The 15,808-nt window shown below is 35.9% G+C and overlaps 1 protein-coding gene across 1 annotated transcript in view; it reads left to right on the top strand.

Annotated features, from left to right (window-relative positions):
- DYNC2I1 (dynein 2 intermediate chain 1) overlaps window positions 1–15,808 on the top strand; it is a 112,490-nt gene that overhangs the window by 54,834 nt on the left and 41,848 nt on the right. Inside the window, exons 13-17 of the mRNA XM_069086069.1 lie at window positions 1,328–1,439; window positions 5,369–5,460; window positions 10,320–10,449; window positions 12,000–12,172; window positions 13,936–14,098. Coding sequence (XP_068942170.1) covers window positions 1,328–1,439; window positions 5,369–5,460; window positions 10,320–10,449; window positions 12,000–12,172; window positions 13,936–14,098 — 670 coding nt within the window. The remainder of the gene's footprint in view (window positions 1–1,327; window positions 1,440–5,368; window positions 5,461–10,319; window positions 10,450–11,999; window positions 12,173–13,935; window positions 14,099–15,808) is intronic.

The following is a 15,808-nucleotide window of genomic DNA, read 5'->3' as shown; positions in this document are numbered from 1 at the left end:
TACAGAACTGAATTTAAATAAGCATATGAACTGTAACATATTGACAATTATTATCCCCACGTTTGATCTTGAGAAAAGTAAATTATTCAGCCTTCTTACTCCTTTTTTCTTGAACCTTGAATAGAATCTTGTTTTTATAAACTCTTAAAATAGTAGCTTTGTTAAGGAACATCTTTTGTAGAATAACAAAAAATTATGTATTTTGCTTTAGGTAAAACCGTTGCTAAAGCAGTAATAATGCACACAAGTTCTAGATAATCTTGAGAATAAAATTTTTATTTTAAAGCTATAAAACAGTTTTGTTTAGCGTGACTAATAATTGAGGAAAACAAAATTTTCAGATGTGTAAGACATATGGGAACTTTACCTGCAATTTTTTTTCCCTGTCATGATTAGTAGGTACTTTGGCTAGGTATATAACATATACACACATGTAAGGTTATGTATATCTATATCTCTCTATGCACTGCTTAAAAAAAACAACAACTCACTTCTTAAGCACTATAGGAAATATTATATATCAGCTTTGCAGAAATCAGCCCCTTCCACTAAAGTCATCATTGAATGCCTTATTTTGTTATGGAAGCAATCCTGGAGACCCTGATTTCCTTTGTCTTGCCCTAATATTATTAGATGAAAGTTGATAGAGATAAATATGAAATCTTATAGTTGTGTTTGAAAAATCAACTTCACAAGTACAGAATGGATCATGTATGCCTTAGGGAGCAATGTTTCTGACCAATATCTAGGAGTTTTAATAGATCACATACTATGAGTCACCAGAATGTTACAGTAGCCAAGACAATGTTAGGCTGCATTAAGAGAGGCAGAGTGTCCTGGATTGTGGATACAGTAATACCATTTTACTCTGTCCTGGCCAGATTACAGATACAGATATCATATTCTGATCTATTGCCACATTTTAGGAAAAAAATTGATTAGCTAGAATTAGAATTACATGAAAATTGATTGTCCAGAGGAAGGACACCCAAGACAGTGAAGGGTCTTGAGACTGTGTCATTTGATGATCTCACCCTGAGTCCTTGAAAACCAAGCCATAGTATAGCAGAACCACTGACAGTTCCTGCTTTGTTGTAAAGGCATCTAATGTGGGTCTGAATGTCTTTTATTTGAAGACCGACCTTGTTAAGTTTAGGAAGGTTCATCACCAGAACACTGGAAGCCAGGCATAGATGTTTTGTGGTACAGCAGCAATCAAAGAATTTCCCTGTTTAGGTGTGGAGGGAGAATCCATACTAATCATGTCAAATATAGGGAATTGCCATAATCTTTAAAATAATAATTGTAGCATATCTTTGTACTTAAGGCATATGTTCAATATAATGAAGATAATGTTGAAAGAGATATTCAGACTGATGAAATAGAAACCCATGAAGTATGGACCCAGCATCCTGGTGAAAGTACTATTGTATCAGGAGGTAAGTAACTTTTTAATTATGTAAAAGCCTTGAGTTATTTCACATTTTTTTTTTAGTGTGCCTTTCCCCCCCTCTAATGTATGTCATTCAGATGGTTATTATATTGTTGGTATGGAAAAATATTCCTTATTGTTTTAAAGGAATAAATCACATTTCTATTCAAATGTATTCATTTTAACTTTGAAAATTTTAATTTTATAAAATATGACTGTATACATAGCCATTCAAAATATATTCTAGGGGCAGCTAGGTGGCGCAGTGAATAGAGCACAAGTCCTGGAGTCAGGAGGATCTGAGTTAAAATCTGGTCTCAAGACACTTGACGCACTTACTAGCTGTGTGACCTTGGGCAATTCACTTAACTCCAATTGCCCTACATTCCGCCCTCCAAAATAAAAAAAAAGCAAAAAAACAAAAATATGTTCTAACAGTGTATTTCTATGCATTTGTAATAGACAATCTTTTCAACTGTGAGTCTTTCCTATGACTGTGATCCTCTCAATTTCAGGCATGATCCATCATGGAGATGGGGTACATATGATGTATTTAAAATGAATAAAGAGTCACAGGCTTGACTTTTTATCTGGAGAATATTTTTTTAATTAATATATGCCAATTGAGACATTTTGGGATGTTCAGTGTAGGAAGGACTTCTTGCACTGGGTTGTTGTTTAAGCCAGTAAATAATAATTTTCCCTGGCCAATCTTTTTAAATAGAAGTCGAGTGTAGGCCTTCCATGAGGTATATATTACATGTATGCTTATAATCACCCCATACCCCTTCCAAAGCTTTCACAGGAAATGTCCCAGCTGTCAAACGGACTCCTCAACTTCTTCCTGATGGATTTAAGGCTAAGAGGATTTAATAGCACTCTGGGATCAGAGCAACTGTTTAGTACTATTTTAGGTACAGTATGAGTTGAATCTTCCACTCAAATCTTTCTCTTCTGCCTATTTATGGCATTTAGGTAGGTGACCCTGTGTTCTAGAAAGCAGCTGAGAAAAAAACTCTTGGCAGCTGCTAGCAATCTGTAAAGGCTTCAGGTATGAGCTTGATAATGGACCATATGTCTACTGAGGACCAGGCTAGTTAAGCATAGAGAGGCAATCACCAGGGTGATTGTAGGATCAAACATTTTTTTTGGCAATAGCAACTAATTGAATAGATGCTAGGCTACAGGACAGGTTGGGAGGATCCAGATTGATGAAATCACAGATCCTTGAAGAATTAACATAAATTAACATAAATATGTTACTTAGACTTTTGTGAGCTGCCCTGGAACTTATTATGTATAACATTGCTTCTGTGTAGTCCAGGTTCCCTCCTTCCCTACTACAAACATTTGTGAAGTGTCTACTTTATTGTTAAGCGTTGTCAAGTATACAGACCCGAAGAGGATTCAAGCATGTCTGTTTGAGAACTTGTTAAACCTAATCTGGAAAGACTCACCCTCAAATCAGCAGCAGGACAATGCATTTTTTGGCTATGGCAACTCCAAAGACTAGCTGTCAAGCAGCATTGGGTCCTGATGTGCATTGATAGAAAGAGCATGCACATTGAGAAGAGTCCCAGATTCCTGAAGTTCAGAACACCCCCCAACTGCTGGAGAAGAGGCAGTGTTTACCTCAGACAATAGTCTTTGCCCTCACAAGCTTGGAATTGGGGAGAATACACAAAATTACATGAATGAGATATACAACATTAAAAGACAAGTGCTGTAATTGCAAAATAAAGTGCTAATGTGAGGTCTGATGGGAGAGGTGGTGGCTATCTGCCAAGGGAATCAGGGCCTCCTTCATGGAAAAGGTAGCATTTACCTTGGGATGTAAAAGCTGGGTAGGGATTCAGGAAGTAATGAAGGAGAGAGTATGTTCCAAGCTTAGTATATACAATGCAATTTAAAGTACAATCCAATAGGGTACAAATTTTTGGAAGTATATTATGTATACAAGGCATAGAAGTGGGTGGCTATGAAAAATCATTAATTTCTCGTTTGTATGACTATAGCTGTGGGTCTTAAATTTACATAACTTTTAAAAGAACTTGGTTGTATGTTATCTCATTTTATCAAAAATAGCAGACTAGGTATTCTGTCCATTTTGTAGATGGAGATTTTGAGGCTTTGAGAAGTTCTGACCTATCCAAGGGCATATGACTAGTTTGTCAAGGAAATGGGGCTAAAATAGCTGAGTGCCCCTTCACATTCTGTCATGTCACCTTCCACAAGTCAGTTTAGAAATGAGCTTTTGGAACATAGCCTAGTCATAAATTGGGTACATCTATACTCCTTTGTGTCAATTATTTAATTTTCAGTGTTATTTTAAAATAAGATCAATCAATATCCATTAAAGGCTCATAGAGTTCCTTGGCATTATGCTATTATCCTTATGCAGTTATCATTGAAATTGCTTACTCACTGTTAATTCCTTAACATATCCCTGTAAAGGAAAGGAATTACTACTATCCTCCTTTAAAAAGATGAGCCCTACTTCCTGAAAGCTAATATATGCATGAATAATAATAATAAACACATGAATTTGTAAAATAGATGAATTAGTAGTAACTATTTTATGAAAGGAATCACTATAGGCATCCTTTAAATAATTAGCTTCCTTAGTATATTTAAAATAGAATTAAATTTACAAAAATTAAATTTTCAGTCATACAAAATAGCACCTAATTTGGAGCCAGGAGATCTAGATTTGAATCTTGATCCTTCCACTTAGTAGCTGTGTGATGATGGACAAGTCACTTCACTTTTCTTTGTCTTCATTCCTTTATTGTACCATAGGGTAAATCATACCTGCATTAACTCACACAAGTCTCTTGTGATGATCAGATAAGATAATAGACTTTGCAAGTTGTGAAGTTCTATATGAATGCCATCTATATTATTATTATTATTATTATTGTTATACTTTAGTATTTCAAGGATCTGTAATTTGATAATGATGTGTTCATACTCCATTTACTGGTGTGTGTCACAACTCCCCTGTGCTTTAGTATATAGTTTAACAAGTTATTGTGGCAAAACAAATAACCTGCTGGTCATGAGCTTCTTTGAATTTAGCTAGACTACTCATCAGATGTCAGATGCATAGTCTGTCATTGCCAACCATAGGGTTACTTTATCTCTAAATGGGACATTAGAGTAGGACCTTAGTAGATGATGATAATGATTGATACTCATATGACCAAAGGCATGTATGCAAGAATTAGCATGGGGTGTGTATATAGAGAGGCAGCATCGAGTAGTGGATGGATTACCACCTTCAAAGTCACGAAGACCTGAAATCCTTTGGCTTTGTGACCTGAGCAATTCAGTGATCTCAGAGGTGGGACTTCTGATCTGAATTGATGAGGAAGTTTCCTCATGGGGGTTGCCTATACCAATGAAATTACAGATCTGGTTAAAAAAATACATCTGCAGAAACTGAGGGAAAATATGCATAGGATGCCATTAGTGGATTTAGAAATTTATGACCTATTTCCTGACACATTTTAGTTACTTTGTTACTGTTCTTGTTCAGTCATTTTCAGTTGTATCTGACTCTTCATGACCCTATTTGGGGTTTTCTTGGCAGAGATACTGAGATGGTTTGCCATTTCTTTCTCCAGCTTATTTGACAGATGAGGAAACTGAGGTCAACAGGGTTAAGTGACTTGCCCAGGGTCACACAGCAAGCATCTGAGGCCAGATTTGAGCTAAGGAAGATGAGTCTTCTTGACTCTAGGCCCAGCACTCTCCACTGTACCACCTAGCTGTCCAAAATCTTAAAAACCATCGAACTGGAAGTTTTAATTACTAACATCTTTTAAATTGTAATCTGCCTCTTACAGATTCTGTTCTTATCATTTTGTGATATAGTAATAATAGTAATTATAATAATTGCAATAATAATTAGTGTAACCTAATATCTTTTTTCAGGTACTAAAAATAGCAGAGATATGTCTGATGGTACATATGTAACAAAGATTGACACACCAAGGTTAGCTAATTTTCTTCGGGCTGCTTGTCAGGTATAGTCAATGTTCTGCAAATGCTTATACTGTATGGGGAAAGGCTAAATCCCTGGGTTATCTGTGTTGCCTAAGACAAACCATAATAAAAATGATGATCTGAATAGTATATATTAAATATTTATGTATACATGACACTCTTCAAATTATTCTTTACATTTTGTTTGTTGTTTACAAAAAAGTAAAATGGCAAAGACATAATATATGGTTGGTTGTTTGCTATTTTCTGAAGTTAATATAGACAAAAATGTTAGGCAGGCATACATGTAGCATAGGGCATTATTTGTAGCAAATAAACATGGCAATAAACAAAAATAAGACAGTAATACTTTATTATTTCATGCCTTATAGTTACAGGGATTTGGATAAACTATGGTGAAATCTTCCACTAAATCTAACCACACAAAACAAAGTAACCACTAATAGAAATGATCTAGCACCACTGTCACCAAGGTTTTTTACTGTATATTTATTTTGAATATTTTATATGTTTTGATATGTGTGTTTTGGTTATACCAGGTCCTGTTTAGCTTCTTGGGAAGGTCAGGAAGGAAATTGAAATTGAGACTTAGGTGAGCAAAAGAGGTCAGGTGGGTTATAGTAGAATATTGAAGGAAAAAAGGTGTAGGTAGTAAGGTAAAAACATAATAGATCCGGGGCGGCCAGGTAGCACAGCAAGTAAGAGCACCGGCTCCAGTGTTGAGAAGACCTGGAGATCGAATCCCGGGCTCAGACACTTAGCACCCACCCAGAAACACCTGGCCGTGTAACCTTGAGCAAGTTACTTAACCCCAATTGCTTAGGGGCAGCCAGGTGGCTCAGCGAGTAAGAGTACTGGCTCCAGTGTTGGGACGACCTGGAGATCGAATCCCGGGCACAGACACTCAGCACCACACCCAGAAATAACTGGCTGTGTAACCTTGAGCAAGTTACTTAACCCCGATTGCTTAAAAATATAAAAAAAAACAAACAAAAAAAACCATAATAGATCATGTTGGAAATAGAGTATTTGGTCTTACCCCCTTTGTTCTTTACCTCCTAAGTCTATTCCATCTTTAAATCAAATAATTTTTTTCTAGATGTATTTCAGATTCATCCTTTCTTTTTCACTTACCATTTCTCAACTAAATTATTTTGTTTAAAATTTAAAAAAAATTATTAACTTATTTATTGTTAGTTTCCAAAATAAGATTTTAAATTTTCTCCCTTCCTTCCCGCCTCCCTCCCCAAGACAGCATGCAATCTGATATAGGCTCTACACATGCATTCCTATTAAATACATTTTCACCTTACTCATGTTGCATAGAAGAATTATAACGAATGGGAGAAACCATGAGAAGCAATGCAAAACAAAAAAAAAATAGTGTGCTTCGCTCTGCATTCCAGTTCCATAGTTCTTTTTCTGGATGTGGATGGCATTTTCTGTCTTTCAACTAAATTATTGAATCAGTCTTCTAACAAGATTTTTTTATTTGGAGGTTTTTCTTTTTCAATTCTGAAATATCATTCTGCATATTGTTTCCAGATTTTATATTCCTAAAGCACTGGATGAATGAAAAATGATGCTTATACTCTTACTATGTGCAAAGCATATGAAGATACAGTTAGGAAAGCCAGGCTTAGTTTTAGGAAAGCTCCTTTCCAGGAGTTAACATGCTCATGGGGGAAACAACACATATGGGAAGTTTCATCTGCAGGTCAGATAGGAAGGCCTAGGGGTTCTATGGTACAGCAGTAAAGCAAACTGTTATAATTAAAATACTTCCTAGCATAAGAATTTATAGTAGCCCCATTATCTATCACCTTAGTTCTCTGTTTAGCTTTCAAGGCCTTCATAATCTGGTCCTACTCAGCCCATCCACTTTATCTCTTTCTACCTGTGATATAATTTTTAGAGGGCATCACTCAGTGAGGAATATGTTTTTGAATCCAAGGTGTAAACTTTTACCATTCAACATCACAGTAGGGGGCGGCCAGGTAGCACAGCGAGTAAGAGCACCGGCTGCAGTGTCGAGAAGACCTGGGGATTGAATCCAGGCTCTGACACTTAGCACCCACCCAGAAACACCTGGCCGTGTAACCTTGAGCAAGTTACTTAACCCCAATTGCTTAGAGGCAGCCAGGTGGCTCAGGGAGTAAGAGCACTAGCTCCAGTGTCGGGATGACCTGGGGATCAAATCCGGGCTCCGACACTTAGCACCACACCCAGAAATAACTGGCCCTGTAACCTTGAGCAAATTACTTAACCCCAATTGCTCATAAAAAAAAATCACAGTAATATGTCTGTGTTCCAACCATGCCAGAGAGACCAAAGTTGATCCGTTGAATGAAGACCTACAACGTCTTCTAGAACTACCATCAAAAAAAGATGTCACATTCATCATAGAGGATGGGAATGCTAAAGTAGGAAATGAAAAGATAATTGGAATAACAGGCAAGTTTGGCCTTGGAGTATAGAATGAAGCGGTCAAGATAACTAGATAACCCCAGGTCATAGCAAACACTCTTTTTCAACAGCCCAAAAGGCAATTCTGTACATGTACATTGCCATCCTGATGGCAGAAAGTGAAGAAGAATTAAGAAGCTTCTTGAGGAGGGTGAAAGAGGAGAGTGTAAAAGCTGGTTTGAAGCTTAACATTGAAAAAACTAAGATCACAGCAACTGGTCCCATTACTTCCTGGCAAATTGTGTGTGGTTTGTCCTTCATTCTCACAGAGGACCATGACATCGGGGAGATGATGTCAACTTGCAGTTGACTTGGATTTGAGTGAGGGACTGTGCAAAGTCAATAGCCTCACTTTCTTCTCCAGAGCCATTTATGTCCAGTGACCAAATATCGATCAGGATGACCGGAGAATGCCCAGGATGCAGTGGGAGACCTTGGCTCTTTTAAGCTAAGGTCTTTCCAGGTTTTCACTTTGGGTGAGGCCATGCCTATTTAGCGAATAGGCTTCTTTAAGAAATTAGTCCAGGGATGGTCACTTTAATTTGAAAAAATCAAACTGGGATGGGAATACCCTCAGGATTGCTGGCCGAAGGAGCAATAGTTCCTGGCAAATAGAGGGAGAAGAAAAGGAAGCAGTGACAGATTTTATATTCTTGGGCTCAAAGATCACTGCAGACAGCAGCTACAACCATGAAATCAAAAGACCTTTGCTCCTTGGAAGGAAAGCTGTGGAAATCTGAACAGTATACTAAAAAGCAGAAGCATCACCTTGCTCACAAAGGTCGAGATACTCAAAGCTATGGTTTTTCCAGTTGTAATGTATGGCTGGGAGAGTTGGATTATAAAGAAAGCTGAATGTCACAGAACCAATGTTTTTGAATTATGGTGCTCTTTAGATAAGATATTTGAGGGTCCCTTATACAGCAAGGAGATCAAGTAAGTCAATAATCAAAGAAATAAATTCAGACAGCTTATTGGAAGGACAGATGGAAGCAGTGAACATGGGCTTGGACAGACTTGGGGACATAGTAGAGGATAGAAAGACCTGGTGTGCTATGTTCCATGGGGTCACAAAGAGTTGGACATGAGTGAAAGAATGAGGAAACTCCCTAAAACAGTGTAGAACAGCCACTGTTTTACAACTTATGTTCTTAGAGAGTTGCCTAGGATACTGAGAGTTGTTAAATGTCTAGTGTTTAGACCGCCACTTTAGGGAATGGTAAAGATACAAAGTAAGTCAGACATGGTGTCTAACCACAGGGAGCTTAGCTCGTAGTCTTAGCTCACTATTTCTTCAGAGCAGGACTTTGTTGTATACTCTTTAACCAAAAGATTAAATAAATAAGACATGGTCACTAATCACAGAAGCTTGTAGTCTAGTAGGAAAATAAGACACATATTCTAAAACTAGTGTAATACATGACAAATGCTTAAGAGGGGTAGAACTTAAGTGCCCTGGGAGGTTTGCAGAGACAAAGGTCATTTCTCGGTGCATATGATCCATGGAGGCAAATGTTCTATTGTGGAATGACCACAGATTAATTATATCTTATCACATCTCAACTTTTCTCTTAAAATGACACGTGTATATGATTCAATATACCTAAAACATTGATGTGAAAATATAGCACTTATCATATTCAGATATCAATTCCAGAGGGTGTGTGACATGTTTTTTACCCCTTCCAGTTAATTTCGGAGCAGGTAGGACCCTGTTTCTTCTCCAACTTTTTCTGACTAGAAATGGTATTTTTAGCAACTCAATCAAATTAAACAAATAGTGACTAAGTACTGCCTACAGAGCCCTGTATTAGGCATTGGGGACAATATTCAGTTCAAATAAGATGGTTGCTGCTTTTAATGGAGCTACAGTGAAGTAGGAAAATAAGCCACTTTGAGTGAGCACTGTAATAATATATGACAATACAAGTCTATACATTAGAGTGCTACAAAGCAAATACTATATTAATTACAGCAAATTCATCTCTAACAAAATAATTTAAATAGCCTAAAGAAGTTGTTAGAATAGTGTAGTCATTTTAAATCAGCTTCAGCTACTCTCCAGAAAAGTAGAAAATTGGCTTTTTAAATAATTGGATTGATTTAACTGTTGAAATATGATTTTAGGGGTGGCTAGGTGGCACAGTGAATACAGCATCAGCCCTGGAGTCAGGAGGACCTGAGTTCAAATCCGGCCTAAGATACTTAACACATTAGCCATGTGACCTTGGGCAAGTCACTTAACTCCAATTGCCCTGCTTTCCCCCTCCAACAAAAGCAAAAAAAAAAAAGAAGAAGAAATATGATTTTAACCAACAAATTTTCAGGGTGGAAAAAAGAAAAATAATTTTTAAAGAAAATTCAATAAATGTGAAAATTCCATATTTAAAGCATAATTCTTTGTGTTGGACAGGTTATTGCTGTATTACTTGAGGAAGATCGTGCTGGAACTGAACCCAATTGGAATCTCAGGTCTCAAGAAAATGCCCTTAATATTAGTGAGACCTGTGCCCAGATGAACACTAACCTACCATTCCTACAAAGTAAGACTTTATTATGTGTTCTTCATCTAAAAACCTTAAGTGATATGATCAGTCAGTGATGAATGGTTTAGGAACCTAGGACATTGACTTTGGAGAACAGATGACTTGAGTGGTGGCAGAGAGGGACATTTGATAGCTGTCTTCAAGAATTTGAAAGGCTGTTATGTGGAAAGAGGGATTTAATTTATCCTGGATAGTTCCAGAAGGCAGAACTAATAACAACTGATGAAAGGTAGATTTTTGCTCGGGATGAGGAAGATTTTTCTTAACAATTACAACTGTCCCAGAGGTAAGCTAACAATTTACCCAAAGCCAGTCATTGTCAAGCAAAGACTGAGTAACACTTACCTCTTAGGAAAGTTACAGAGGACACTGAATGCAGAAATTCAGTAGGAAGTAGGGGTAGATTACCTCTAAAGTCGTTTATATCACTTGAGACTTTATGATTCTCTGAATCAAGAATGTCCTTTCAGAGGCAGAATTGGTCACCGGCATGACATTAAGATCCAGATTCAACTGAAAGTCTTATTTGGTTTTCTATAGCCTATATATTTGTGAAACCTAAACCTACAACAGTTGCTAGCAATGTGCTGAATTACCACTACAAAACATGTAAAACTTATTTATAACAACATAATATTCAAATGTAAAGTGCTTTGCAAGCTTTAAAGTACTCTATTAGATTAGCAGTTTTGCACATGCAATTAGCATGTGCAAAATATAAATGTGAATTATGTTATTTTTATTGTTATAGAAAATTGATGTTCATAAACAGAAAAAATACTTAAAGAAAGCCCTAATTCCAGAGGGAAATACGTAGAATTAATAGATGGGGGATAATCTGAAACAATCCTTTCATTTTACAGATTAGGAAACTGAGACCAAGGTGTGAAATGAAGTGCCCATTTCTGTAGAGATAATTCAGAGCAGACACAGAATTAGAGCCCACATCTGACTCTTCCTCATGTATTCCTTTTGTATCACATGTACCACATATACCACCTGACTTTCGTATCACTTGAGCTCTTTTCCATTTCTAATACACTGAAATTCTATGAAAGCACAGTGCCTCACACAATGGCTTATCGATGTATTTTTTAGGAAATGGTAGTGTCAAAAACTTTCCAGACCTGGAACAATTTATAATTAATGAAGTTTCTCATTTTGAACAAAATTTAAGGTCAACTGAAACAATAGTTCTACTAACTAGGAGATAGTCACTTATCAAAAGTTTTATTTCATGATTGAACCTGTTTAGATGTAGTAAGTCCCTTGTATTTGAGGATTATTTTGGTTTGCTCTTTTTATCCCCAGTGCCTACCATAGTACCTAGCATATAGTTAATGGCTTACTAGATGTTTATTGAATTGATTTAGATTGAACATAGTAGGGAAAAAACCCATTATTCAGCCATACTTAAACAGCCACAATTACATCATAAACGTTGAACTTTCCACTATTTTGATATTTTAAGTTATCTTTGATTTAATACGAATTTTATTTCAGCAACTTTTCACTTGAATGAAATTTTTCCTTCATTTCTTCCTTAGATCGTAAAGTGTCCTCTTTACATGTTTCTCAAATTCAGAGACAGACTTTAGTTTCTGTTCATGAGTTACCTGAAAAGCCATTCTCTGATATACTGGATAAAAGATATATTCTCTGTGTATGGGATATTTGGCAACCTTCCAGCCCTCAGAAAGTTTTAATCTGTGAATCAAAGGTACAGTTAAGAGATGATCTTTTCAGTCTGGGAACTATATGCTTATTGACCAAAATAATGGGGGTGGGAGGCTTTGTAATTCATTGAGTTAGATGTGGGAAAGGAAAGAAAAAATCATGGGAATAAAGAGCATCAGAGAACATTTTAAAAAGGAAGAGGAGAGTGTGAGGAAAAAGTTTGCATTTTTTTTTGTTAAACACTAAGATATAAAAGATTGTTTTCAATGTCCCACTGGCTGTCTGCTTCATCAGCTTATTAATGAAGTAGAATGATGGTTCCTCCACTCAGTGTTTTGACTCAGGAAAACCCACTTTGTTCTATTACTGGAAGAAGTCTGAAGGGAGTTCCTATGGTTTTATTTTATTTTATTTTGCTTTTTTGGAAGGGGGAATGCAGGGCAATTGGGGGTAAGTAACTTGCCCAAGGTCACACAGCTAGTAAATATTACATGTCTGAGGCTGGATTTGAATTCCTATGGTTGAGGAAGATTATTTGGAAAGTTTAAGATTTGAGATTAAGAAGAACATCTTTCAAACTGACTGTGGTCTTATAACCTTCTGTTGTATTCTCTTATTTTGTTTGGACTATGGCTACTCTGTATATTGTTAATATCTTCAGACCTTTTAGAAATGAAAAAAAAAACTCAACTTGAGTGTTTCTGGTACTATTGCAATTAAGAAGACTGGATTTTCCCTTGAAGATGATTATCTTTTTTTTTTTTGGCCTTTTTTTTTTTGAGGGCAGTTGGGGTTAAGTAACTTGCCTAAAGTCACATAGCTAGTAAGTGTGTCAAGTGGCTGAGGCCGGATTTGAACTCAGGTTCTCCTGACTCCAGGGCTGGTGCTCTATTCACTGCACCACCTAGCCACCCTGAAGATGATTATCTTAAGAATGTTTTTGCCCACTTCTTGATAGAGATTTGCTTTGGAGATCCTCAGGGTACAGTTTAAGACATAGTTTTCAAGAATCAATCAGTTAAAAAACATTTATTAAGCACCTACTATGTGCCAGACACTGTAGTGGCTGATGAAAATGCTAAGAAAGGCAGAAGTCAGTTCCTGCTCTCAACGGGCTCACAGTCTAATAGAGGAGACCATATACAAACAACTATGTGTAAACAAACTACATATAGGATAAACTGGAGGTAATTGACAGGGGAGAATGAAGAATTGAAATTAAGCGGATCAGGAAAGATTTCCTATAGAAGGTGAGAATTTATTTGGGACTTGAAGGAAGCCAGGAGGCAGAGATGAGGATAGAGAGCACTCCAAGCATGAGGGATAACCATTGAAAATGATCTAGAGTTGGAAGATAAAGAGTCTTTTGCAAAGAATAGCAAGGAGGTCAGTGTCACCAGTTTGTAGACTGTGGAAAGGGGTGGAGATATAAGTTGTAAGACTAGAAAAGTTGGGGAAAGGTTTTGAAGGGCATACTGTTTCTCAAGATCTGGGTTAAGAATAGGGACATTTAAAAATTATTTTGCTCCTTCTGTCCCTTTTCTTCTAATATAGGACTCCTGCCTAAGGGTATGGAGAAAAGTAATTTCTTTAGTAATTAGTTGTCAAGGATATATGCTATAATACAGATATTTACTATAAATAAAATAGTGTGTGAGAAAAGGGAAGTCAAGTAAGTCAATTGAGTAGGAAGAGGCGAATGAAGAAGTTTCTACAGCTTAGTGAAATACAAGGTTTATATTTGCTTTGTAATTTTGGTCTTGGAACAATTCAGTTATTGGAGTTTCTTTTCTTGGCTTTCTTGAGGTCATGAGCTGCTGTTTTAGCCCCTTTAAAGCAATTTTACTATTTGCTGGAACAATCCATGGCTCAGTAGTTTTGTGGGATCTCCGAGAGGACTCCAGGATGCATCACTACGTGAAATTAAAAGATTGTGTTTGGACATTTAGGACAGCAACATTTTCTACTGGTCAGTGTTTCTGTTTTCTTTTCAAGAAATAGTGTAAATATAGATAAATTACTTAATATTTTGTAATTATATATAGTGATACTTAGTGTATATTATAGATAATACATTGTTATACAATTATAATGTAATAATATTTAATATGTTACTGTTTAGTAAATATATACATATATACACATGTCATTATACTATTACTATAGTTTACATGTATATATATATATACTGTATATAGTATATATTTTAAAATTTAACTTATTTGCCAGTGTTCAGTCAAATCTGCTTATAAAGTATGTCTTAGAATATGAAGGAGCAAAGACAATGAATGTAGACAGCTTTTTTCTAGGAGTTTGAAAAGTTAAAAAAATTGTTTTTAAAAAATAATATTTGTTTTTTTCCCAGTTACATGTAAAGACAATTTTTAGAATTTAGAAAAAAAGACATTTTTACATTCATTTAAAAAAATTTGAATTCCAAATTTTCTCTCTTCCTCCCTTGCCTCCTCTCTTCCTGAGAGGGTAAGCAAATTGATATAGGTTATACACGTTCAATCATGCAAAGCATTACCATTTTAGTCGTGTTGTGAAAGAAGACACAGACCCAAAGGAAAAAAAACACACAGAAAATACAGAAAGTGAAAAATAGTGTGCTTCAATCTACATTTAGACTCCATCAATTCTTTTTCTGGAGGTGGATAGCATTTTTCATTGTGAGTCCTTTGGCATTGTCTTGGATCATTGTATTGTTGAGAATTAGCTAAGCTATTCATAGTTGATCATCATACAATACCGCTATTACTGTGTAGAGTATTCTTCTGGTTCTTTTCAGTTCATTTTCCATCAGTTCATATAAGTCTTTGCAGGTTTTTCTGATGTCAGTCTGTCATCATTTCTTATAGCATGGTAATAATCCATTACAATCATATACCACTAGTTCAGCCATTCCCTAGTTGGTGGGCATCCCCTCAATTTCCAATTATTTGCTACTACAAAAAGATCTGCTATAAATATTTTTGTATAGATATGTCCTTTCCCTATTCACTCCCCTTTTAAAAACCACTTTGAGATACAGATGTAGTAGAGGTATTGCTGGATCAAAGGGTATGCCCAGTTTTATAGCCCTTTGGACATAGTTCCACGTTGCTCTCTGGAATGATTGGATCAGTTCACAACTCTACCAACAGTGCATTAATGTCCTAATTTTACCACATCCCCTACAACATTTATTATTTTCCTTTTTCTTTCATATTAGCCAATGTAAGTGGTGTGAGGTGGTACCTCATACTTATTTTATTTTAGAGCCTTTTTTCACATGACTATAGATAACTTTGATTTCTTCACCTGAAAACTGCATGTTTAAGCTGCCATTTATCAATTGGGGAATAAAAAAATAATCCTTAGCTAATCATTTAATCACTTGCCTGGCAACCTGTTTGAATGGTTGTTTTTTTTTAAACAAAATTAATTTACCAAAAAACTAAAAAGTTTTTTTTTAATTGTTATTTTGATATTATATAAATAATATAAATCAAAGAGAATCAACTCCAAGTTTTTTCATCTTTCCCCTGAATGTAATTTTTTGTATTTTTTTAATCTTTCCCTTTGATAAAGTGGTCATGGTGTCCATTTGGGGATTATCATGTCCAAAAAATAACTCAATACTGTTAACTATATATAATATTTAACTATATTAAAGAAAATAATTTTGCATTGACAA

The sequence above is a fragment of the Petaurus breviceps genome, unplaced genomic scaffold (genome assembly GCF_028583685.1).
Source record: "Petaurus breviceps papuanus isolate PSGF00001 unplaced genomic scaffold, PetGlider_PUasm1.0 178, whole genome shotgun sequence".
Classification (NCBI taxonomy): Eukaryota; Metazoa; Chordata; class Mammalia; order Diprotodontia; family Petauridae; genus Petaurus; species Petaurus breviceps.
This window is presented reverse-complemented; position numbering and strand designations above follow the sequence as displayed.